The 27,418-nt window shown below is 42.2% G+C and overlaps 1 protein-coding gene across 2 annotated transcripts in view; it reads left to right on the forward strand.

The window, feature by feature from the left end:
* Positions 1 to 27,418, forward strand: part of DENND2B (DENN domain containing 2B) — a 94,431-nt gene that overhangs the window by 46,691 nt on the left and 20,322 nt on the right. For both annotated transcript variants that reach the window (XM_056850706.1, XM_056850707.1), the window contains exons 8-13: positions 4,549 to 4,733; positions 7,541 to 7,650; positions 8,732 to 8,801; positions 14,115 to 14,192; positions 21,874 to 22,014; positions 22,931 to 23,079. In XM_056850706.1, the coding sequence (XP_056706684.1) occupies positions 4,549 to 4,733; positions 7,541 to 7,650; positions 8,732 to 8,801; positions 14,115 to 14,192; positions 21,874 to 22,014; positions 22,931 to 23,079 (733 nt within the window). The remainder of the gene's footprint in view (positions 1 to 4,548; positions 4,734 to 7,540; positions 7,651 to 8,731; positions 8,802 to 14,114; positions 14,193 to 21,873; positions 22,015 to 22,930; positions 23,080 to 27,418) is intronic.

Below are 27,418 nucleotides of genomic sequence, written 5' to 3' on the forward strand. Positions count from 1 at the left end.
TCAGTGGCAACTAAAAATGTTTTTGAGTTAGAAATTGGTTTATTCCTACGCTGCTTCACGTTCTCTTAGTCATTTGATTACATTATGTGTATTTAATTAACAATATGGATTTGATTGTTTTAGTCTACTGTTGTTGCTTTGAATGCCCATTTTGACATGGATAAAGCAACTCTACAAATTTTATAAATAAATACTAACCCCCCTGCTACTTTAGACTCTGGTGATTAAAGGGTAGATAGCCTGCGCTAGTCCAGTGCGTGATTGTGGATGAAATTAGGATGTTAAACTGCAAGGCTGATTGAATTAGAGGGCGTTAGTGATTCCAGATTGTATCTACAGATATAATCAGCATAAGCCATACACTGGTTTTCCTACCTATATTTACAAAATGCAGTAATGCTGGAAATGGAATACATGCTGACATTTAACATTCAGTGAGAAATGAGCATTCAGAGAAATACTAGTAACGAGATAGAATGAAGGCCGAAAGAACAGCGACCTGGCTTTTCTGAGTTCTATACAGCTGGTGTTTTGCAGACTGACTGAAAGCTGTTTCTCTTGGGAGGGCTGTGTTTTGTCTAGTTCTTCCGTTTCCAAATGTTTAAACTCTCTGTTCAGAGAGATGTGGACCTTGTGATAGCATTTGACAGAAATAAGTAATTGTTCTATTATATAAAGCCTTAATAACATTATCTCATAGTTTAATAAGTGATGGTCAGTGTGATTTATGAGCATAACACTTTGCCTTCATTTTATCCTTTTTATTGATTTCCACCATTTATTAGCTGCCTTTCTATTTTACAGGAACCCAAAGTGGCTTATAATACAAATAGCAGCAAAATAAAACAAAATACATAAACCCCACCAATTTAAAATCAACAATTTAAAACTGCTAGTAGGCAGTAGAACTGAAACTAATCAAATGCCATCATGAATAAAACTGTCTTCAGCTACCTCCTAAAGGTTGAAATTTATGGAACAATCTTCCCAGGCACACTTCCCTGGGGAGGTTATTCCATAATCGTGGGGCTGCCACTGAAAAGGCCCTCTCCTGGGTACCCACCAGGCGAGCTTCTTTGGAGCTTTTTTGGTCTGTGAGACAGTCAAGAAAGACTCTCCCTGATATCTTAGTTCCCTGGAAGGAACATATTGGAGAAAACGGTCCTTCAGATACCCTTGTCCCAAGCCATATATGTTCTAGTGCTTTTCTAGCTCAAAGCACTTTGTGACATTGTAGGTCAGATTTAGCAATCCATCAACAGGAAGAGCTAACTGTCAAATACAGTTTTTCCTTTCTCTGGCAGCCATTTCTGGCTCCAGATTGATGGGCTGAAGTGAGGAGGGGAAAGTGGGGGAGATCGATGATCCTTGCACAGGTGAATCTCTGGATCCAACTCTGTATCAGTACTCCTTCTGGTAAGCTTTTAAAGTATGCTGGTATTACTAGCTCCCTATAACAGACCGATAAGCAAGGGGCCCGGAGAGAGTGTCTTGCCAAGGGTAAAACTACATGGTATGTTTTTGGCAAGTCAGGCCCAGGTTTTCCAAATTTGACTCGCAAAAAAACATATTGCATAGGTTCCCCATAAACCAATGGTTGAGCTAAGATTAAGACAGAGGCCTCCCTGGCCGTAGCACATGCATTTAGATGGTACATTATTTTAAACATTCTTAAGTAAAACAAATTAAAGGACTGAAATTATCAGGTATAGTTTTTGTTCTTTCTAGTTGTTTATGTTGCCATTAAGAGCCCCGTGGCGCAGAGTGGTAAGCTGCAGTACTGCAGTCCAAGTTCTGCTCACAACCTGAGTTCGATCCCAATGGAAGTTGGTTTCAGGTAGCCGGCTCAAGGTTGACTCAGCCTTCCATCCTTCCGAGGTCGGTAAAAGGAGTACTCAGCTTGCTGGGGGTAAAGGGAAGATGACTGGGGAAGGCACTGGCAAACCACCCATAAACAAAAGTCTGCCTAGGAAACATCGGGATGTGACATCACCCCATGGGTCAGGAATGACCCAGTGCTTGCACAGGGGACCTTTACCTTTACCTTATGTTGCCATTGCTGTCTCAGTCTACCTAACGCTTTTTGTCTGGCCAGTACATCTGTTTTTATGGATTTCTTTCCTGAATGGTACCAGGTTTTGTTTTCATTCCAGTGAATTTTCTGGCTTTAGGTTGATGCAGACTGCTGTGGTATTTGTAATTTGATGTGCAACAGAAACAGATGGATAAAAATGCATCGCGCTGCTACTGGTTCTGTGGAAGATCACTGTTTTTATAAGCTGGGGAACTGCTGTTGAAACAAAATGATTTGGAAACACCCACCCCAACTATCATAAATTTAGGAGTCTATAAGATCTCAGGCCCTGACCTGGATGGCCCAGGCTAGCCTGATCTCGTCAGATCTCAGAAGCTAAGCAGGGTCAGCCCTGGTTAGTATTTGGATGGGAGACTACCACGGAATACCAGGGTTGCTGTGCAGAGGAAGGCACTGGCAAACCCCCTCTGTTAGTCTCTTGCCACGAAAACCCCAAAAAGGGGTTGCCATAAGTCTGCTGCGACTTGACTGCACTTTACACACACACACATAAGATCTCAGGGGCTCAAGCAGCCTAATTTTATGCACACACACATTTTGTTTGTTTGTTTAAGTCCCACTCAGCTGCTCTGAACATTCCTTGAGGATAGTCAGTCCTCCTCATTGGGCCAGGTTTATGTACGTGTGCACCAGTGTGTCTTTTTGTTTTGGATAATTTACAAAGTCATATTGTTCTGCCTGTGTGGTAGAGTCCCCTACACTATTTGTGGTTGTCCTCACTGTGCTGCTTTCTAGAGATAGCGATGCCATGATTATATTTTCCAGTTTAACATCCCGCAAAGTAGCAGCTTACGAAAAACAGTCAAAAGCATGACATTAATGAACAAATTATCATATAAGAAGAAAACATCCACATGTACCTCTCCAGTCAGCAGTTAATAACAGCAGTTCTCATCCAACAGCCAAAAGTTGTCCTGAACGACAAAAAACGTACTCCGGAAACATATTATCCCAGTCTTCTGTTGTAGATTTTTGGGGCATCTGCTGAAAAGGCAGGAGGAAGTGACATCCAGGATAGGAGTACGTGAGAACTCTTTGCCAACTTTTCACCTTGAAGAATGTGATGCCTGTTCTGAGTTACACAGCTGGTCAAGGGGCTACATACAGTGCAGGATTAAAAACTCTGGAAAAAAATCTGAACGCTGCAAAAAGTGCCATGTAGCTGTGCCCTGATTCTCAGTTATAGGCGTGCATCATCACTAGCTTTGATGAGCTTGCAGGTAAACAGAAATGCTACTCCAGTAGATTGATAAAAGAAGGTAGGAAACGCAAATGGTCCTGTCATTTCAGATTTCCATCAGTTCAAAAAATGTTTGACAGTTTGGGACTGATTTTATGTCCATTGTGAGCCGATTTTGTTTATACCTGTTTATTAATAAGTATGTGGATTGTAATAATGTACATAAGTTGGTTGTGCTTGGGTTATGCAATCAACTGGAAACTTTGAATAGCTGAGGTAAATTGTATTCTTTAACCTCTGAAAGTTCTGTTCTTGCAAACAGACTAATTTATGTGGGAATTAAAAATGAGTGACATCAAATTAAGGGTTAAGATCCCAGAAAAAGGCAAGACAGGGGTTTCCAACCTTTTCGAGCCTGTGAGCACCTGTGGAATTCTGACATGGCTGCCGCAGGAGGTGGAGCCAGCCACAAAATGATTGCCATAGCTTTATTTCTGTCACACAGTGAACATATCCAGAGAAGGGCAACAAAGATGGTGAGGGGTCTGGAGACCAAGTCCTATGAGGAATGGTTGAAGGAGCTGGGTATGTTTAGCCTGAAGAGGAGAAGACTGAGAGGGGATATGATAACCATGTTCAAGTACTTGAAGGGCTGTCATATAGAGGAGGGTGCCGAGTTGTTTTCTGTTGCCCCAGAAGGTCGGACCAGAACCAACGGGTTGAAATAAAATCAAAAGAGTTTCCATCTAGACACTAGGAAGAATTTTCTAACAGTTAAAGCGGTTCCTCAGTGGAAGAGGCTTCCTCGGGAGGTGGTAAGCTCTCCTTCCCTGGAGGTTTTTAAGCAGAGGCTAGATGGCCATCTGTCAGCAATGCTGATTCTATGACCTTAGGCAGTTCATGAGAGGGGGGCATCTTGGCCAGGGTATGTAGTAGGAGTCGCTGTGTGTGTGTGTGATTTTGAATGAATTTCCTGCATTCCAACTCCATGATTCTATGAAGATTCTTGTGCTGTGTTGGCAGCTGCTGCCAAAGCAACATTTTAAGTAGTCTGCACAGCCAATCAGATCTCCAATAGCCATTCAGAAGCCTTGCTAGGCAAAAGCCCTTCCTGGCCCCACCCTATTCCTAAAAACATTTCACGATTGCCAGAAAAGATGTCAGTGGACGCCATGGCACCCTGTTGGGGCCCCCTGGCATAGGACTTTGAGATCTCTGTGTGGTCAGCACTCAGAGGGCTAACTGATGCTTCTGTTTTGTTTTGTTACACTAGCTCACACGCAGCGCCTTGTGCACATCCAGTCAGTGCTGAAGAGAGCCCCTAGTTACCGGACCCTGGAACTGGAGCTGATTGAGTGGCAGGAACGTGAATTGTTTGAATATTTTGTAGTAGTTTCCCTTAAGAAGAAGCCCACAAAAAATACGTATCTCCCTGAAGTTACATATCAATTTCCAAAGGTAAAAGCAAGAAATGTGTTAGTTGGTAATTATTCCTTAATGATTATCATTGGATCTGTTTATTGTGGTCATATTTATGAATCCCAGTCTGGGGGCTGAACGCATACATAATTTTTTTAAAAATCACTTTGGCCAGGAGCCCCATGGCGCAGAGTGGTAAGCTGCAGTACTGCAGTCCAAACTCCACTCACGACTTGAGTTCGATCCCGATGGAAGTTGGTTTCAGGTAGCCCGCTCAAGGTTGACTCAGCTTTCCATCCTTCTGAGGTCGGTCAAATGAGTACCCAGCTTGCTGGGGTTAAAGGGAAGATGACTGGGGAAGGCCCTGGCAAACCACCCCATAAACAAAAGTCTGCCTAGTAAACGTCGGGATGTGACGTCACCCCATGGGTCAGGAATGACCTGGTGCTTGCACAGGGGACCTTTACCTTTTTAAAGGCCAGGGACCGAGGAAATGGACATGGTGCCATATTTTCCTACTGATGCAGCGTTCTGAATACCTGTCTCTACATAATCCCTTCCAGTTCATAAAGGTCTTGAACTGATTTTGAAAGATAGTTCCTAAGAACCAGGTGGTTGTGCAAAGTTCTCAAACCCACTGATAATAGAGTGATAAGCCAAAAGTGCCTCCGCCAAAGACTCAGCGCTGGACAGCCTGTGGTTCAATTGTAGTCCTCTATTACTAAGCATCCATTGTTGAACCTGCTCCTGGCAACCCGTTGACCATTTTATCCTCTTAAATTGAGAATGGCCATCATTGTCTGGATTGGGCAAGAGGGACATTTCTAGGTCACAACTAAACTTGTAAGACAGTAGGATTGGCAGATGGTCACGTTCCTATTGATCTCCTATCTCGAAGTCGACAATAAGGTCCCTTTGAAAGATAGTTGGGTTGGGCAAGTCTTCTGTGGGAAATGATTTCCACAATAGTCACCCTTCTGTATGTTTTCATATGAATGGATTTTGCACATGGTCAAGAGTTCATTTTAGAAACAATGAGAAAGCAGAAGCAAAGAAGCAGCTGGGATGGATCATGGGGTTGTCACTGAAAATGGCAATTGTTAGTTGAATTGCTCTTCTTAACTAATAACTTTATTTGTTTGGAAAATCATATGCATATGCCTCTTCAAGGCAACTCAAAAAGGCAGTACAGTAAAATGATAGCAACCACCTTATCAATAAAAACAACAAAAGCCATAAAAGGCATAAAAACGACATCAAACAGTCTGTAGGCAAAAAACACCATAAATAAGCTAAAAAAAGTTTAACCCTTTTAGTTAAAAGCCTGGGCAAAGAGGAATGTTTTGGTCTGGCATCTAAAAGGCAAGTGGGTGCCAGGCAAGTTTCAAGGAGGAGGGCGTTCCAAAGGCGAGGTGCCACCACTTAAAAAGCTCTGCATTTGGTTGTTACCCACCTCACCTCTGCGGACAGGCTCAAAAAGCCAAGACTTGGGGATAGGTTCTGGTAGGCTGGACAGAACAGAAGAAGGCAGTCCTTCAGGAGCTCCAGCCCTAAGCTGTTTAGGGCTTTAAAACCTGCACTCTGAACAGTTCCTGGAAACAAACAGGCAGGTAGTGCAGATCTGTCAGCACAACAGTGTTGTAATCCCTGTATCCAGCTGATGACAATAGTCTGGCTGGTGCATCTTGGACCAAGTGAAATTTCTGGACTGTTTTCAAAGCCAGTCCAACATAAAGTTCATTACTGCAATCCAACTGAAAGTGATGGGAGCATGGATCACTACGGTCAGATCATCCTTTCCACAATAGTTGGGATATAGCGGGGTAATGGACTTGTGGCCAATCTATGACTCTCTAGACCCCAGTAAAGGGTACCCGTACTGCCCCTTTCCTCCTAGATCTTGTTCCTATCTGGAGAATGATAGCCAGATACTTCTAAGCTTAAATCAAAAAATATATAATTCTTCCACAAAGCAAGCTATCTTCTGCAATAGCAAACCTTTCCATGATAGCTGAAGTATCAGTTGAAGCTGATAAAAGTACTATGTGCCATTGAGTAGACCTAAGCCTCCAACTATAGACCAGGCTATTTATTTATGTATTTATTTACTTACTTCCTTACTTACTTCACCTTTCTCCCCAATGGTTTGCATTGTTCTCCTTTTCCCCATTTTATCCTCACTGCAACCCTGTGAGGTAGGTTAGACTGAGTGTGTGTGACTGGCCCAAGGTCAGCAGGCTTCCACAGCAGAGTAAGGATCTGAACCTGTGTCTTCCAGCTCCTAGTCCAACATTAACCGCTGCTCCATAGTGGCATTGGTTTTGCCCTGAAAACTGGTCATCACTTGTATTTCCTATTGATAGACGTAATGCTCAACTACACACACTATAGACAGACATTGTCAGGCTAGTGGACATTAGTCTAAATAAAATAGCACCTTGTCTGTTTTGTATTTTGTACCATCTCTTTTTGGAACCACTGTGGCTTTGTGTATTTGCTTAATTTCATAGCATATATGTTTGCCTTTCTGCTTATAATTTCAAAATTATTGTCTACACCAACTATAGATTTTGGGGACTTTCTCCATTTAGTTAATTGGTCTGTTTGTGTGCTGGCAAAAATGGGGTGGGAGGGAAACCAGGAGCTCCTTCTCCCCCCACCCCACAATGCCAAGCGAACAAGCTTATTTAAGTGATGTTTAAGGTGAGTTCCCCTGACGTACATCTGATGGAGAGTCAGGTTGCGCATCTGTGACGTGGCACCTGTTGGGCATATCATGCATTTTGTCCATGACCTTTATTTGGAGCTGAATTAGAGTCTGCTCACACTGATCTCTTCAACCACAGCTAGAGAGGCCCACGAAACAAGTCCGCGAAGCAGAAGAACGGCTCAAGGCCATCCCTCAGTTTTGTTTTCCAGATGCCAAGGACTGGAACCCAGTGGCAGACTACAGCAGGTAAACCATCCTGTAAACGACCACAAAAGTGGACTGTGTGTATTACATAATTGCCAAAAGGTTTGGCCCTAAGCAAATGGGGCTGAAATGTTTAATCAGAATTCCATAGTTGGTCCTTCCCATTGCTGCTGTACCTCTCTGTTTTCCCCTCATGGAGCTAGTATCAGCTTCTTGGAGCAATTTAGGTCATGGAAATAACTCCAAAGTAACTTCAGAAATAACTCCGAAGTGAAGGGTTAAGACTCCCTTCTCCAGCAGAGCCTCCTCCATCTAACTAGCTGTTTAGGCATCTGCTCTGAAGCACCGTGGCGCAGAGTGGTAAGCTGTACTGCAGTCCAAGCTCTGCTCACGACCTGAGTTCAATCCTGACAGAAGTTGGTTTCAGGTAGCTGGTTCAAGGTTGACTCAGCCTTCCATCCTTCCGAGATCGGTAAAATGAGTACCCAGCTTGCTGGGGGTAAAGGGAAGATGACTGGGGAAAGGCACTGGCAAACCACCCCGTAAGCAAAGTCTGCCTAGTAAACGTCGGGATGTGACATCATCCCATGGGTCAGGAATGACTCTGTGCTTGCACAGGGGACCTTTACCTTTACCTGAAGCACTAGAATACAAACACAGGAGATCCTGGATCCCCCTGGTCACCTTCATGTCTTGTTGCTGCCTCCTGAACCGGTGCTTTCTCAGAAGGATATACTATGTAATAGATCCTAATGTTTAGTTTGGCTGATGTGCTACTGCTGACACCATCTTGCTAGTAAGCATTATAAGTGGAGTCCTTTGTTTTACAGTTGCAAGGCAAAGGAATGGGAAGAAATGCATTAATTTCCAATGAGGATATACAAGTCCTGCTTTTCCATTGCTTTTCATTTTGAGTAATCATTTACACATGCACAGAATGAGTACAAATCCTTTGGTTAGTGTCAAAGCCCCACCAGGATTGTGGGATAAAACCACAAGTTTTGTCTGTCTGGAAGTTATCTCCAGACATGTCAAACATCTTGATGAATGGGAAGGAAAGCAGAGCGAACCTTACACCTGCTTGTAAGGCCTGCAGTCAAATCTGAAATAATCTTTGTTACAGTGAGACCTTTTCTTTCATGCTGACTGGAGAAGACGGCAGCAGAAGGTTTGGGTACTGCCGAAGATTACTAGTAAGTACGCCTACTTTTTTTTCCCCCACAGCACGAATTCTAATATGCTAACAAAGTAAGAAAAGCGCTGTTCTAACTTGTGAACTTGTGTGCTTTCTCCAAGGAAGAATCAATTAAAGAAAATCTTGACAAGTCAAAAACGGATCAGTTTTGACATTCAGTGGGAGCTGAGCATTCCTGACTTTATACTTTTTTGCTGGCTATGGTAGAAACTTAGTTTTTTTCTTTTTACCATCCCCCCACTCTCAAATGTTTAGTCTGCTCTTGCCTCATTCTCTGCTTGGTCTGTGCAACCTTCACCTACTTGGATACTTCCAGACAACAGCATGCCAGAAATTAAAACAGGGAGCACCACATTAAAAAGCCATCAGCTGTCAGAATGGTATAGAACTACTGATATTGGTTGTGCACGATCTTCTCCTCATGGTGATTCATATTTTTGGACTAGGAGCTATCAGTAGAAGAAACATTGCACTCGATACTCTGTTCTGGGTGTTTGGCATACTCTGTGGTCAGTGTGCTTGTACCCTGAAAAAAAAAACTGACGAAGGGAGCTTTGATTCTCGAAAGCTCATACCCCAAGAAGCTTGTCGATCTCTCAGGTGCTACTGGTCTTGAATCTAGCTGAAAAAAACACCGCTAAAGAAAGCTGATGACTGGATGTATCCAAGAATTAACGCTTTCTACTTATATACGGTCACAGGTTGCCCGCGCGCTAAGCAACACTAGGTTGTTGCCTAGGGTGCCACAGAGCAGGGTGTGTGTGCACATCAGGGTGCCTCTGTCCCCAGGCCACTATCCTGGCCTGCCAGCTGGTGGCTCAGGGCACACCCTGGCTGGCCAGCCACCTGGCTGGCCGGTAGATCAGGCAGTGAGTGGCTGGCTAGCCAGCTGGCTGGCTCAGGGCTCATTTGTCCACCAATATAGTGGGAGAAAGTGGGAAGAGGGGAATTGCCTTGGAAGGCAGAAGTGAAGGCTGTAGGAATCCTCAAATCACACCATAGAGATTTGGAGATTCCTACAGCATCACCCTTTGCTTCTGACTTCCAAGGCAAATCCCCTCCTCCCACTCTAGGAATCCCCGAAATCTCTGTGCTGTTTACCATAGAGATTTTAGGCATTCCTAGAGTGTTGACTGGAAATGGCATTACTTCTGGGTTCAGATGGAAGCTCCCACACTTTCTCCCATTGCATCGGTAGGCAAGGGAGCCCCGAGCCTGGCTGGCTGGTAACTCGGGGGGCGGGGGCGCTCAGGCTGGCCTGCCTAAAGTGCAGAAAGCCCATTTGCTGGCCCTGTGTATTGTCATTGTGCAACTTAGCCATATCTTTTCAACAATGTTTTGCTCACCTCCTTCTGCCAGCCCTCTCTCCCCTCTTCAATGGTGCAGGTACTTCATTTTTGGAAAGCCTGGTCGGTCTAAGTCATACTTCAATTTCATCTAAGGGCCCAACTAAACATGATGGAGGCCGAAAAGTGTGTTTAAACATGGAGATAGAGGGTGAAATCCAAACGTAACAAAACCCGGGATGGGGTGCACATGTTATTGGTGCTAAACTGTCTTTGTGCCAACTGCTTCCTCCCCCTCCAAAAACAGGTTTTCCTCAGATGAGGTTACTTGGTTTATTGGATCTCAGCTAAGAAGAAAAAATGCTTGGAGAAGACAGACAGCTCCTGGCAAAACTACAGATGGAGTAGAGCTTATACTCTACCCCATGCATTTATGTTCTAATTGGACCTTCCATCTATTCCTTTTCTATGTGATTGGGGCAGATCTGTGTTTAAACATATGGATTTACTTCCTACACATCTAGCTTGGCCCTCAGGTATTACTTGTCAACATGTAGCACTTGAAGGAGTGGTGTAGTGGTTAAGAGCCGTGGTGTAGTGGTTAAGAGCCGTGGTTTGGAGTGGTGGAATCTGATCTGGAGAACCGGGTTTGATTCCGCACTCCTCCACATGAGCAGCGGAGGCTAATCTGGTGAACTGAATTTGTTTCCCACTCCTACACACAAAGCCAGCTGGGTGACCTTGGGCACGTTACAGCTGTCTTAGAGCTCTCTCAGCCCCACCTACCTCACAGGGTGTCTGTTGTGGGGAGGGGAAGGGAAGGTGATTGTAAGCCGGTTTGAGTCTCCCTTAACTGGTACAGAAAGTCAGCATATAAAAACCAACTCTTCCTCTTCCTCTTCTTCTTGTTTAATATTCACAAACACCCCATTAATAGCTTCCAATTAAAAGACTACAGCACTGTTTCTGTTATTTTTAGTCCATAAATTTCATATCTGTGTTAAGGCTCTTGTATGACTTAGCAAGATTGCAGCTGAAATGAGATTATTTTATTTTGTCTTGGTTATCCTTTGTTATTGATGCCAGTTTTGGGAATTAGTCCAGGGCTGGAATTGTTGCATTGCCAGCATAGGGCACTGGCAGAAGCAGATTTTTGCTTCTTTCTACTAGCAGCCTCCTGTGAATGCCAGAAAGGTGATGCAAGCAGATTGAGGGGATCTTCTTGGACAAAAAGCTGTACAGCATGGGGTGGAGAAAGTGAATAGTGAGAATATTTTCTCCCCCTCCCATAATGCTATGGGCTCTCAATGATTCAGAGTGGGGGAAAGAATGCATTTCAACGAGTAATTGAATTGTGGGATTCAATGTCAGTGGAAGTAGTGATGGCCACTAGAATAAAGATGGCTTTAAGAGGCAGTGTCGTGTAGTGGTTAAGGTGTTGGACTAGGACCTGAGAAACCCAGGTTCATATCCCCACTCGCACTATGGAAGCTTGGTGGGTGACCTTGGATAGTCACACACACTCAGCCCTGACCCTGGCTTGTATTTGGATGGGAGGCCGCCAAAGAATACCATTATGCGGAGGCAGGCTAAGGCAAAGCAAACATCTCTTGCCTTGAAAACCCTAAGTCAGCTGTGACTTGACAGCAAAAAGAAAGAAAGAAAGAAAGAAAGAAAGAAAGAAAGAAAGAAAGAAAGAAAGAAAGAAAGAAAGAAAGAAAGAAAGAAAGAAAGAAAGAAAGAAAGAAAGAAAGAAGAAGACTTAGAATAGGTCTCTACTGGCTATGGTGAGAAACAGGCACCTCCTTATTCAGAGGCAGAAAACCTCTGAATGCCAGTGCCAGCAGGTAGCATCAGGGGAAAGTCTTGGGCCTGTTGGTTTGCTGTTCAGGGATTATATGGACCACTGGCCCTTATATCGCAGGGCATCTCTTATGTGCTTAAGAAAGTTAGATGGAGATTTCCAGAAAAAACAGAAAGCAGCTTTGCTTTTATGCAGCTTACAAAATAATAAACAGCAGTATCTAAATTTCAAGACCTTGCATTTAATTTCCATTTAGGATCGCGTTTGGTTACTAGCAGTCCTGAGTTGTGATTTTAAATTTTGGATTTTATGTTGTCAGTGTATTTTATTTGTTTTTTGTTTTTTAACTTGTGTTGTAAGCCGCCTTGAACACTGTAAGGAACAAAGGTAGCTAATAAATATTTCAACTAGAGTAAATAAATATATTAATATATATGAAAAACAATTTCAAACACGAATGATTCTAGGGACCGGCTGAGATATAGTTATGAACACTGATAGACTTGGGCTTTGTCTTGTGTGTGTGTGTTTTAAGAATCACGGGTTTGGAAAGGAATTGAAAGGTCAATTAGTTCAGCCCCCTGCAGCAGCAGAGCTGAGAGAAACAAAGCAGGTCCAGCCATTGAGAAGCTTTCCAGCTCCGGGCTTCTCCATTTTTTATCAGTGTGCAAACTTGAAAGCAGCCATTGCAGCCAGTAAGGGCGATAATTTGAACAAAAGGCCACAAAGCAAGAGAACTCAGGGGCACTGAAGATGCTCCGTGTTTTTTTGAACTCGGTGACACTGTAGCCTTTAAGATTTTTTTTTTAAAGCCAGGAATAATATTTCACAAGGCCAGAGCCTTTGACTAAACTGTGAGCAGTTATTGTTCCTGCTATTATATATGACCCAGGAATGCAGTGTTTTTACTGGCACTCAGCAAGACAGCTCTTAGCTGGTAGCTGTCCAGGACTCTTGGCATGGCTACAGCATTCCTGCAGATTTGACACAATGATTTTAACCCAAATCCCACATGCTAGATATAATCACTTGATGCTTTTAGAAGGGGTTTTTATACCTAATATGGACAAAGAAGGGTTCTGCTTTTTTCAGAAATTCGATGTCGGCTGAGCAGCAGGTCTCGCTGTAGAAATAGCCTCATCTGTGTTCACTTAACCGCACTGTTTCTTCATGATTTTTTTTACTGTAGCAGCACACGCACCTGCTGACCATCACAGTCATTCTCGGATTAAAACATTAATCTACCATTTCCTGTGAGCTGAGTGCAAACTGCCGAACAGTTTGATCACTGATAAAGACATTAGGAAAGGCTGATAAAAACAGACTTACTCTAACAGGGAAAACAAACAAAAAATTAGCCACCCTCTTGAATTTAAGGAGCAATGGAGAACCGTCTCTTATTCTACATTCACTAGCTTGCCATTTCAACCCTAATTTGGCCTTGATGTTTAGTATGCTAAAGGGTGCAAAGGAAAAAGGTTGGGTGCAACCAAAAGCCCCAACCAAATGCTGCAGTCTTAACACTCACAGTGAAGGAAGGGCCGTGGCTCAGAGGTAGAGTATCTGCTTGGCATGCAGAAGGTCCCAGGTTCAATCCCTGGCATCTCCGGTTAAAGGGACTAGGCAAGGAGGTGATGTGAAAGACCTCTGCCTGAGACCCTGGAGAGCCGCTGCCGGTCTGAGTAGACAATACTGACTTTGATAGACCAAGGGTCTGATTCAGTATAAGGCAGTTTTTATGTGTGTTCATGTGTGTTCAGTGAAAGCAAGTCTATACCAATTGTGCACGCCTGTAAGAATGAGGCCTGCTGGGATCACTTCTGGACTCAGATAGACAATGGACTGGGCATACAGAGTGATTTGGGAAAGGGCGTGGTAGCATCTGCCTCAGAGTAGAAATGAACTACTGTTTTGCCTTCATTCGCAACTTCAGTGAGTAGTCTCAGTGGCTTCACCTATAGTGTACCTAGGGAAAAAGATGTGAGTTGCAGATACTGTGTGAAATGTTCCTTTATGAAAAGGGTGCTTTAGAATGTCTCCATTTCACAGAGATAGCCAAAGTCAACAAGCGTTCCTGACGCATTTAGATTCCTGCCTTAGAATATGATCCTTCCCTAAGTGACTAGTTTGACGAAGAAAGGAAAGATTCTTATTTAGAATACACAGCAAGCATAATATTATAATGCATCTCAAGCCTTTCTTTTTTCCTCATTGTTGTCAGCCAAGTGGAAAAGGTCCACGCCTACCTGAAGTATATTGTGTCATCAGCCGCCTGGGTTGCTTTGACTTATTTTCAAAGGTAAGGTGTTTAAAAAATGTCTCTTTATTAGTTACTCCCAGAAAATATTTACACTTAATGAATCAAGAGGATAAATTCTTCATTTGGTGGGTAATTACAGTACTTTTCAATTACTATATTGGACAATTCATCTCTGTTATTGGCTTTATTGAAGAATGCTTTATTACTTCTGTGTCTGAAGCAAACCTTGAGTTGAAAACCATCTATGGTATGAGGGTATTGGCTGCCTCTCTGCTTTTCCCCCATTGTGTTTTAAAAGCGTTTTGGCCGAGCTGTAATGCTTGGCACACATGTCTAGGATGATGGGCCAGAGTGACTCCAGCCCACTTTCTGTTTATTGAGACAGATAGGGAATGCCTGCAAAGACCTTTTTCCCAGAGAGTTAATTGTATTCAGTGCACTTCCAATCCCCATGGATCACACTCCTTGAATGTTGTGCCTGCCAGAGTCCCCTGGGGCATGACTGTGCAGCCCAACTAACAAGTAAATCAGTACAAGGTGAAGAATGTATTTGCAACTGTTATCTAAATTGCAGGGGGAAGTTGATAGGCTGTAGCTCATGGGTAGAGTACCTTCTTTGCATAGACAGATTATTAGGTTCAAGTTGTGGCATCTGTATCAGGGATGGGAAAGGGCCGTCCCCATCTGAGACCTTGACGAACTGCAGCCAGCCAGAGTAAATGATATTGGACAAGAGAGGCCCCATGAGATTATTTCATTGTTATCATTTAGGCAGACTCTTCATGCCTTTGGTTTGAATTCTGCCCCTAAGCCTGATTTTGCTTTAGCTTTCAGTGACTCCGCTCCTGTTTTAATATTTTGGCATTTTCTGTCTTGCTGCCTTTGCATTGACTTTTGATCTTGCGTTTATAGAGTTTTGTTGTTGTTATGCAGAAGTAAAGTGCAGTTGTTTTAAACAAATCAATGGCAAATGTCTCCACACAGTGTTAAAGGTGCCACAAATACTCATCAGTTTTGCTAAAGGGTTAATGTTCCTAATGCAGAGCTTAATAGGGACAAGAAACAGATTACTCAGGCTAATTAAAGTTTGGGCATTTTGACAGACTCCTGCTAAACTGGTCCTTTGTCTGACATTATTCTTCTTTTATAATACACAAGAATTCTTAAATATAAGGGAGCAGTCACAGTACGGTATTATTTGCTTACTGAAAGGGAATTTGAACTATCTGTACTGTTGCTGCCTGTGCCTAACAGACCATATGTTCTGCGTCTCATTTGGATAACTTTTTTCACAGTGGCTAGGTTGACTGAATGGAATTTGTGAGGGAGGATTTTCTTAGTCATTTTCTTTTGAGATCTATCGTATCACTATAGACAGCGAACAAATAGCTTGTATGTTTCATGTGAATTAGGAAGGTTGGGTTTAGAGGTCCTCGATTAAAATTGCGTCTTCACTGTGAATAAACTGCAGAGTCTTGGGCACGCCCCCCCCCCACTTTCCCATCCATTACATAGGGATGTTGTGTGGATAAACCAGATAAATATTCTAAAAGCACTTTTGCACACTGTAAGTATCAAACATATGGTCCCGCTGATTGATTAACAGTACCATCCTAAGCAGAATTACACCCTTCTAAGTCCAGCGTGGTGTAGTGGTTAAGGTGTCAGACTAGGACCAGGGAAACCCAGGTTCATATCCCCACTCGCACCATGGTAGCTTGCTGGTAACCTTCAGCCAGTCACACACGCTCAGCCATGACCCTGGCTAGTATTTAGATGGGTGGCCTCTAAGGAATACCAGGGTCATGATGCAGAGGCTGGCAATGGCAAACCACCTCCAAATGTCTCTTGCCTTGAAAATCCTATGGAGTCACCGTAAATCAGCTGTGACTTTACGGCCACACACAAAAAAGTCCACCAAAATCAATGGGCTTAGAAAGTAGTAAACTCTGCTTAGGGTTGCACTGTTAAAACCCTACAAGCTAGTCTTGGAGATTGCTCCTAGGCAGATCAGTAAAAATCTGATGAGTCAGTTGTGTGATTTGGGGCTGAGGAGAAGAGCAGACAATGTACAGTTGCAAGTTTGGAAACACCATGCCTGATTCGTGACCTTGGCAAAATCAGGCCCTGAGAAAGTTTTCAACACACTAACGAGAAGAAAAATATAATTTGGAGTTCATGATAATGGATTTGCTATAGATGAACTTTTATAAAATGTTGACTATGACCTCAAGATTAATCTCAAATAATGTGTCAATTGAAACTAAATCAAGCTATGCCATTACTAGAAAACACAGAAAAATCTTGAAATCAACCTTGTTTTTCTAATTTCTGTGTTTCTATCTAGCTTGGGAAATACATTATTTCGGTGTGAATTGGGGTGGGGGGTTAAGGAGGGAAACATTGAACCAGATAATAACCAAATAGAAAAAAAGTGTACTTTAGGCATTGTGTTTCTAAACCCAGTATATGTTTTTCCCCCCTGCCATCAAGTTGCAACTGACTTATGGCAACCCTGTAGGGCAGGGTTGTCCAAACTGTGGCCCCTGGGCCGTGTGCGGCCCAGGACGCTATGAATATGGCCCAACACAAAATCGTAAACTTACTTAAAACATTATGAATCAGCTATCGTTAGTGTTAGTGTATTTTATGTGCGGCCCAAGACAATTCTTCTTCCAATGTGGCCCAGGGAAACCAAAAGATTGGATGCCCCTGCTGTAGGGGTTTTCAAGGCAAGATATACATTAAAATAAACCTACAAATGTAACATATCTGGGTTACCAAATGGGAGACTTAGATTTGAATTTGGCCACTTGTGCATACCTTGGCAGAAAGGTCATTTAGAAATATTAGACAAATAAAGTGGCCAAATCTTAGATCCAAGTCAGACAGTAAAATTGTCATATTGAGAAGATGGCTTGAGGGACAAGGGGTGAAGCAATTCACTACAGGTCTGATTCAGAATTCAACCCACATTAACCACATTATTACAAAACTGCCAAACTCTGGCTGAGCGGTGATGTGATAAATGCCCTGTGTTGCAAGCTGAGTTCATCTCTTGTTTCACTTTGTGTGGATCCATTCCATGCATGCTGTCAATACAACTAGATTAGATTTAGATTAGATAATTTATTTGCGGCACTTAGCCAGTCAAAACATGATAAAACGGAAAGCATGGATTAATAGATTCTTACAATCAAAGAATTACAGTCCGAGTCTTAAAACATTTTTAAAACATTTTTAAAAAGAATTACAGTTGGGACACATCTGTCAATTGTGCTGTTCTAAGGCGACGAATTTTCATTGCTTCTAAACAAAATTTTGCAACCTGAAGAATGGTTGAAGGATTACCCCCTTGTAGGAGCATCTCAAACCTTTCACCTGCCCTGTCAGGTCTCAATCTCGATAAGAGGGGCTCAATAAACTTCGAACGGGGTAATGTATAGAAATTGCAGTTCAGAAGGGCATGTTTAACAGTTTCTAAGTCTCTCTTCCCATGGTGTCTTCTTATATTTCCCCTCAAGCAAAGCAGATGGTAAGGCTGCACATCTGGCCAGGGTAAAGGCCCTTCTATAATTATTTATCTCTAAATAGTGGAGATAGGCTGCTGGTGCTAGGATGTATTTAGTATGGAGGGGTGCAGTGAATAGAGGCGCCCTTGCTAGATCTATTTGTCTCTCGATGTCTTTGATCCTTTGGGATATAATTAACTTAGCTTGTTCCCACCCCAACTGAAGTAAAGCTAGGGGTGTAAAACCCAAGTTGTTTAATTTGACATCTATGGCTATCACCCATCTGGATCTAAAGGAGTCACATAGGATCAGTGGGAGAAGACCATTAGGGTTGAAGTTAATTTTCAGCCAGAGAGAGATCGAGGACAGGACAATCCTTGCCTCCACCTTCATCATGCCAGTTTCTAAACGTATCAGAGCATTTGGAACACATCTTGGCAATTGCAGGGCAGCTCTAAGCAACTTAGATTGCACACGTTCAATGGGAGTAAGACTAGAGGGTGAAGAGTTGAGTTGTGTTCCATATAGCATTTGTGCTAGGGTTTTCGCCTGATAAAGTTTGAGTGCTGCTGGAGAAATTATCAAACGTGCTGACCTTTCCCCCAAATTAACTACATGAGTATTATGGGCCAACTTGGATCCAGATGCCTGGATTGTCGTTCCGAGATATTTATATTGGGTGACCTGTTCCAGCCTGTGGCCATTAATGCTCCCCCTCCTATATTTAGGATGTTTACCAAAGGCCGTGACTTTTGTTTTATCGTAGTTGATCATCAGGCGTTCTTTCTCGCAAAACGTTGCCACTCTCATAAGCGCCCTCCTGAGACCAACTGGGGTTCTTGAAACAATTACCGCATCATCGGCGTAGAGCAGTATATGAATATGCCTGTCCGCCAGTTTAGGAGGATGCAAATCTGGTGCTTTCAATGTGTTAACTAGATTATTTATATAGTAGGCAAAAAGCTGGGGGGTGAGAAGACAGCCCTGCCTAACACCTCTATAGGTGTTTATGGGGGCAGTAAGATGTCCTCCTCTATTAAACGTGACTCTCAGTGCTGTATGTTCATGCAGGGCTCTCAGCAACATCAGGAGCCTTTTGTCTATGTTTGTGGCTTTAAGCTTGTCCCAAAGTAAAGGTCTGGAGATCTAATCGAATGCTGCCCTGAAATCAATGAATACCGCATATAAGGAGGAATTTCCCTTATTAGAGTATTTCTCTGCAAGATGTTGAAGGACAAGGCAGTGCTCTATTGTAGCTCTCCCTTCCCTAAAGCCTGGCTGTTCTGTTGCCAGAATATCCTCTTGGGTAAGCCAGAGAGTTAGGAGACTAATAGGCCTATAGTTGGACGGTCTTTCCTACTACCTTTTTTATAGAATGGGATAACTATTGCCAGCCCCCAATCTTTAGGGACTCTTCCAGTAGAGTCTATAAATGTAATGTCAATACAACTATTTGATTGTGGTCATTTAAAAGAAGAATGTTTTTGCATCTCCTCCGTTTTGGTTTCAGAAGGGATGTTCATATTTATTTATTTATTTATTTATTTATTTTATATTTTTTATTTTTATAACATAAACACATAAAACAAAACTAACAAATACAATAATAAAAGAAAAAATACAAAATAATATCAATTATATTATCTGCTTAATACAATCAAAATTGCAAAATTATAGAATTCAAAATATTCTTTTGACCCACCACCCACCGAAAAAGTGACCCATCACCGGACTTCCGGAGAAGTGTCTAAACAGTTTAAAGATTACACTATTGACAATAAGATAAAAAAAGTTAAACTTATTTCTATAACTCACTAATTAAAGTAGTAAAATCCATTTTTGCCAGTTTATCCCAATATGTGACGGCCTTCGCCCATGTTTTTTTTAATTCTTCCATATCTTTTCCATGTAAAAATTCTGTTAATTTGGCCATCCTCATATACATCCATAATTTCTCTCTCCAGTCACTAATTGAAGGTTTATTTACTTGCTTCCAAACTTTGGCTATTATAATTCTTGCAGCAGCAAAACTATATTGGCAAATGACCCTGTCTTGTTTTTCCATTTTTTCTTGAGGAATCCCCAATAAACAAAATGCAGGATTTCTTTTTACTCTCGTATTAATCAAATTATTGGTTTCTTTTATTACTTTTTTCCAAATTTTTTTAATTTTTTTACATATCCACCATGCATGCATAAAAGTTCCTCTTTCCTTTACACATTTCCAACATAAATCCTTATCTCCTTTTTTCATTTTTCTTATCATCACGGGAGTTATATACTATCTATAAAACATTTTATATAGATTCTCTCTAATTTCATTGGTTATTGTAAATTTATATTCTTTCTTCCATAGGTTTTCCCATGTTTCCAAATCAATATTATATCCTAACTCCTTCATCCATTTCACCATTACTGGCTTAATTTTTTCTTGTTCTAAATTCACTTCAATTAATAACCTGTATATCCTTCCTATCAGTCCTTTGTTTCCCTTTATTAATATATTTTCTAGTTTGGATTTATTTTTATTAAATCCAACTTGCTTATCTTTGTTAAATATATCTTTTAATTTATAATACATAAACCAATCTTTAATATTGAGTTCTTCTCTACTTCTTAAAACCCAATCTCCTTCCTTATAATCTATGATTTCTCTATATACATCCATATCTAAATTTAGTTGTATCCCTCTCTTCATAAATGCTTCTACTGGGTTAATCCATCCTGGAGTTTTATTTTCCAAAAACCTTTTATATTTTTTCCCAAATTTGAAGTAAACCGAATCTAATAATATGAATATTAAAATCTTTGTTTACCTTTTCCTTATCATACCACAAATATGCATGCCATCCAAAATGTAAATTAAAACCTTCTATTTCCAATATTTTGGGATTCTCTAGCAAAATCCAGGTCTTTAACGAAACAAAGCAAGATGCCTCATAATACATTCTCATATCTGGTAACCCCAAACCTCCTGTTTCTTTTAGTTCAATTAAAGTATTATATGCTATTCTGTGTCTTTTCTTGCCCCATAAAAAGTTTAAAATATCTTTTTTCCAAATTTTAAATATTTGGGCCCCTTTTATAATCGGTAAATTTTGAAACAAAAATAGCATTTTAGGTAAAACCATTATTTTAATTACCGAAATTCTACCCCATAATGATAGGGGTATTTTTTCCCAATTTTTAAAATCTATAACAATTTGTTGCCATAACTTAATATAATTATTTTTAAATAAATTAAGGTTGTTTGAAGTTAACCAAATACCCAAATATTTTATTTTATGTTCAATAGAAAAGCCTGTCTTTTTTGATAATTCTTGGTGCTGCAAGAGTGTCATATTTTTAACCAATATTTTAGTTTAGTTTTTATTTAAAACCTGTGAGTTTTCCATAAACCTCAACCATTTTGTTCGGATGTTCATATTTATGATAGAGTCAGTACTAAAAGTCCCAGAAAAGGATGAAAGATCTGTCCATCACTGCTGTCAATGAGAAAACCTAGTTCTTTCTTTGTAAAGATGGAAAATTGGGAGCAGATCTTCCCAATTGTGAACTATTTGCTCTCCACTAAGGCTAGGGTCCTCACTGATGACAGGTGGAACAGCATCGTATCTTAACTCTTTAAAAGACCCACATTTGCGAGGAGCCTTTTCGCTGGCCAGGTTCAATGTAATGCCCTCTGCGGTTTTATATGGCAGATTTCAAAAAGTGGCTTATGATGATAGACTTTGTACATGTGCATTAGGAAGCGTAGAATCAATTGGGCATATTCTTTTCTATTGCCCTTTTTATACACACCTTCGGCTTAACTACATTGACCCCATTTTTTTCAACCTAATGGGCTTGACTGATCAAGCTAAAGAACAACATGTACTGAAAGATGTGTTTCCCGACATCACTGTGGAGGTGGCCAAATTTCTTAATAACGCCCTAAAGTTTCGTCGAAAAGAGAACTGGGGGGTAATCTGATGTTAAGGTTATTTGAATTTGAAACTATTAGTTGGGTCTGTTTCTTACTTAGATGTACCAATCCTGGATTTGTCTAAAATGTTCTCCAAAATTTAAATGTAACAGCTTGTTTAAATTTATGACATTTCAAATTGCCTATTTGCTAACAAATCACAGGGGCACTATAGTATAGGAATGTAGGGTGCTATTAACTACACTGGTTCTGTTTTCTCTTGCATTTGATTGTGATGGCTCAGATACTAGATGAAGTTGAAAGGAGGAGGGGAATATCAGCTGCCCTGGTTTACCCATTTATGAGAAGTCTGATGGAGTCTCCCTTTCCTGCACCTGGAAAGACAATCAGAGTCAAGACTTTCCTGCCTGGAGCTGGAAATGAGGTAAAAAGAAACCTTAAACTGTACAGTAAAACCCTAACAAACACTGTTTCTGAAAAAGTAAAAACAGTGAAGAACAAAGTGAATCATAGAGAGTTATAACAGTACTGGCTCTTGTGCGAGTTTTTAAAATTTTCCATTTGTAATCTGTTTCATTAGGCAACTTGGGGTGGGAGGTATGTTGGAAATCTAATGTATATTTATTTAGCAACTTGTCAAATACATCAAGGCCTCTTGTTGTTATCTGTAAAAATTATGACGGACTTTAGCTTTATCACAAGGTTAGCAAACTAGCAATCGGTCTCAAGGTGTTTTGCCATATGATTGATTCCCCACTTGTTAAGTCAGGAAGCTACAAGTCATCACAAGCAAGAACAGTGAGAATTAGGAGTTGTCATCAACACTTAGTGACAGTTCTTAAGCTTCCATACTCTGTAATACAGTTTTGCCTATATTTGGTCATTAAAAAACTACATGGATGCTCATGGGTATCCAATACCTATAGATGGGGATAATTTTTCTTTTATCACAGAAACCGGGCTATCTGAGGAAGAGATAATTCCTGGATTAGTAATTTATATGAGCTAATTCTGCTCTGCGTAACTCTTTGTACTCAACTTGAAAAGCTAATATCCACACCAGCTTTGTGGTATGTGTGGTTAAAGGCCAAATGGACATTACTGTGTGCACATTACTATTCTAACATTTGAACACAAACACGTTGCAGAAAGTACCGTGTGAAGTGGCTCCGAAGAACATGATGGAAAAGGTGAAAGGAATTCTCCAGGCACTTGAGCCGAGCAGCTGCTCTGAGAAATAATTAGATGCCTTCTAATATGACATTAATAATCATTTACACTGAGGTCCACATTACGGTTGGCTGGTTAGAGCATAACTTCTGTTTGCCAAATGCATTCAGGTGATAGAACTTCGACGACCGATGGACTCTCGCCTAGAGCATGTGGACTTCGAGTGTCTTTTCAAGTGTTTGAGTATACGACAGATCATCAGAATCTTTGCTTCCCTCCTGGTGGAACGACGAGTGATCTTCATAGCAGACAAACTCAGGTAAATCTCACAATGAGCAAATGAATGATATATCAGTATAAGGCTGCGTTGCTTCATGGTATCTTGGAACTGTTTGTGCTCAGGACTGTTGTCATAAGAGCAGAGAATAAAAGTAAAGTAAAAGTAAAGTTTCATGGTATGATAAATCTCAGGGAGATGGTGACAATGACTAAAAGTGCAGCTTTTGACCTTTATGAGGTTTCCCCCATCCAACTCTGTAGACTGGCCCTCGGACGTTTTGCTGTGTGATGTGCGATGTGCATGGGCCCCCCAGACCTCAGATAGGGATGGGAGGGGGTAAGCTTGGCAACCTCAAGGTTAGGGTTGCCAGGTCACTCCTCGCCACCTGCAGGAGCTTTGCAGGGGCATGGCTGGCAGCCGCAATGGGCGTGCGCAAGACCTGCGCGATGCTCCAACGTCACTTTCGGGTTTAGAGTTTCGGGGGTGATTACTAGGGTCAGTGGGCAGCCTGGTGAATTGGCGGGCTTTTGACCACCCCCACCGGGCAATTGGCAAGCCTACTCCAGGTGGTAGCTGGAGATCTCCCAGAATTACAACTGATCTCCAGGCTACAGAGATTAGTTTCCCTTGAGCAAATGGCTTTTGGGGGATGGATTCTATGACATTACACCCCGCTGAACGGCCTCCCCAAGCTTCACCCCCAGTATTTTCCAACCTGGAGGTGGAAACCCTAGGAGGGGGGCTGCTCCACTTTGATCATTTTCTGTTCCTTCTTGGGTTGACAGCTCTCTTTCTCTCTCTCCCTCTCTCTCTCCCTCTCCCTCTCCCCCCTTCCCCCTTCCCCCCTGGCCTTTCCCCAGGAATTTGCCTTTGAAGATTCAGAAAGCCCTGTCTTTTCCCCAGACATGCCCGGTCTCCTCCCCTGTCCCTCCTACTGAGCTGCTGGATGGCTTCTCCTCCCCAGCTGTGCTCCCTCCTGCACCATTGGCTACATCAGGGGCTTGGCTGGGGTAGGCTGTTGGCCTTCAGTACCCATGCCTGCTTTCCCCTGGCAACTTCTTCTTCCCCTTGACCCCAGAAAACACAAGTATGCCCCCTTCATAACTAACCTCTCACCAGGGGAAAAAGGAAAAGCCAACTACTAATAATAATCAAAAACAAATCAAATGAGTTTGTAGTCCAGATAAGGGCTCAGTATAGGAGAATAATCCTCCTGACCCAATTCTGGATCTTTATGATAATTATCAGGTAAAATTATTGGGGTTCAGTAAACTATTGAGAAGCCTTTCACTGTGTTGGAAATTTCCAGTACGATCCAATGACAGGAAAGTCAGATGACTTTTAGGGTTGCCAATATCTGATTGCACACTCCTAATATTTGATACCCGCTGAGTGAATCTAAATTATTTGGGCTATGATATCTGTCGTATTGCTTGGTACATAACAAGATACATATTTACAAGGGTGCAGAGTGGTAAGCTGCAGTACTGCAGTCCAAGCTCTGCTCACGACCTGAGTTCGATCCTGACGGAAGTCGGTTTCAGGTAGCCGGCTCAAGGTCGACTCAGCTTTCCATCCTTCCAAGGTTGGTAAAATGAGGACCCAGCTTGCTGGGGGTAAAGGGAAACTGACTGGGGAAGGCACTGGCAAACCACCCCATAAACAAAGTCTGCCTAGGAAACATCGGAATATGATGTCACCCTATGGGTCAGGAATTACCTGGTGCTTGCACAAGGGACCTTTACCTTTACCTTTTTAATATTAGGGTCTACCTAACCAGGCCATTGGTCTGGCTAAGTGTGATCTGCTCTGACTGGCTGTGGCTGTCCCAGGTCTCAACCAGTCAAATGTCTGCCTCAGTGCCTGATATCAGAGAAACTAATTACTTATTCCATTTACCCCAGATTACATAATCAAATGTGTATATCAAGTTTAATGCTGGTTTAATTCCCAGGCACATCTCGGCCAAATTTGCATTGTCATTGTTGTTTTTCCAAATTTTTATTCAATTTTTCAATATTATACAAACAAACATACATACTAATATCCATTCACAAGCATACAATATGTGCCATCTTTCAGGGAGTATACTTTACATCAATCGCTAAAGTCTTACTAATCATTTGTTTAAGCAAAGTTCAACTTAGTTCCTTTATCATTATTCCATCTGCTTCCCAAACTGTACTCATACTTAATGTTTAGTGCTATTCAAGCTTTTTAATAAAACATTAATATTAATCGATACATAATATAACTCTTCTGGCCCTGCTATATTACGTTTTAGTATCTTCTTTGCTACTCTAGAATAATTAACCCAAAAATACAGTAATGCTACGAGTTTGGTATTCTTATTGTTTATATTTCTATTACCATGCCTTCCCCCTTATTCTCTAAATAAATTTGGATTGACGTTGTGATGCATAAGCCTTTTATGTGTGCTATTTTCCCAATCTGAAATGGCCTCAGGACTGTACTGTTCGCCTCACTGGAGAAACCTAGGTGTACATGTAGAGCTCCATCAGCCAGACTCCATGCCCCCTCTCTATTAGCAGGAGTAGCAGCCCCCTCATGCCCGGTGGAGACTGGGAGGTTTGAAGAACAGCTGCAAGTATTCCGGGAGGTAGCGGCTTCTGACCCAGCCCTGTAAAAAACCAGGAAACAATCATGCCAAAACGTCACACACACTTTTGACCAGGAAAGAGATCAGTTTTTGATCATTAAATGCCTCCAGTGTGGTGTAGTGGTTAAGAGTGGTGGACTTTGATCTGGAGAACCTGGTTTGATTCCCCACTCCTCCACATGAGCGGTGGAGTCTAATCTGGTGAACTGGATTTGTTTCCCCACTCCTACACACGAAGCCAGCTGGGTGACCTTCTCTTAAACCTCTCTCAGCTCCACCTACCTCACAGGGTGTCTGTTGTGGGGAGGGAAAGGGAAGGTGATTGTAAGCCGGTTTGAGTCTCCCTTAAGTGGTAGAGAAAGTTGGCATATAAAAACCAACTCTTCTTCTTCATGACACATACACAACCACATTCCATGGTGCTTTCACAATCGCAATGGCTGCACTGTCTTCGCTGGGTGAGAGCTGTGGGAAAAAATGTGTGTGAGGAGGGAGATTCTGCAACCGTCTGCTTCCCACTGCAGACTCGATGTTGCGTCCTGTATTGTTCTTGAGGGTTTCATAGTGTCAGGCTTCAGCAACACTTGTGTTTCTTGTAAAGGAACTTTACTCCAGACGTTGCAGTGAGTTTAAAGTTTTATTCAGAAAGTCAGCGAGTTCAGCAAGTCATAGAAACTTAAGGCTAGAATACAGGCATGGGGAAAACTCAGTACATATATAGGGTAAATACAATGGGGTTGATTAGGTTTGGGATACAAAGAAATTAAGAAGTTAACTGTCGGTAACGACTTAAGACAACGCATACAGGAAATTAACGTGTGCATTAACTGGCTGATCTTCCCGAGCTCCCGACATTGTTCCGCGGGACGTGGTATCAGATCAGCGATTACTCGGGCGGGTCTCCATTGAGGTGCAGATGTCGGGCGGGAGACCGAGTGTAAAACGGGGGGGGGGGACGGAGTGCACAAAAACTCCATTTTGTCTGTGTGGGGAACCAACCGGGGCCGACAGGGAGCCTAGCTGACACATAGCCCCCCAAAGCCGATTTTCAGAGAACACAGGGAGCTGGAGCAGCAACAAGGAGGCGGGGAAAATATTTTCCCCCGACCCATTGTCTCAACAAAGATGTCCATGTATCAATCAGTCACAAGAAGAAGAAGAGTTGGTTTTTATTTGCCAACTTTCTCTACCACTTAAAACCGGCTTACAATCACCTTCCCTTCCCTCCCCATAACAGACACCCTGTGAGGTAGGTGGGGCTGAGAGAATGTGACTAGCCCAAGGTCACCCAGCTGGCTTCACGTGTAGGAGTGGGGAAACAAATCCAATTCACTAGATTAGCCTCTGCCACTCATGTGGAGGGTTGGGGGATCAAACCCGGTTCTCCAGATCAGGGTCTGTCACTCCAAACCACCGCTCTTAAGAGAGCCAGTGTGGTGTAGTGGTTAAGAGCAGTGGTTTGGAGCGGTGGAGTCTGATCTGGAGAACCAGGTTTGATTCCCCACTCCTCCACATGAGCAGCGGAGGCTAATCTGGTAAACTGGATTTATTTCCCCACTCCTACACATGAAGCCAGCTGGGTGACCTTGGGCTAGCCATGTTCTCTCAGCTTCTCCTACCTCACAGGGGTTGTGGGGAGGGGGAGGGAAGGGGATTGTAAGCCGGTTTGAGTCTCCCTTAAGTGGTAGAGAAAGTCGGCATATAAAAACCAACTCTTCTTCTTCTTCTTAACCACTATACCACACTGGCTCTCAGTTA

Source organism: Euleptes europaea, chromosome 6 (genome assembly GCF_029931775.1).
Source record: "Euleptes europaea isolate rEulEur1 chromosome 6, rEulEur1.hap1, whole genome shotgun sequence".
Taxonomy (NCBI): Eukaryota; Metazoa; Chordata; class Lepidosauria; order Squamata; family Sphaerodactylidae; genus Euleptes; species Euleptes europaea.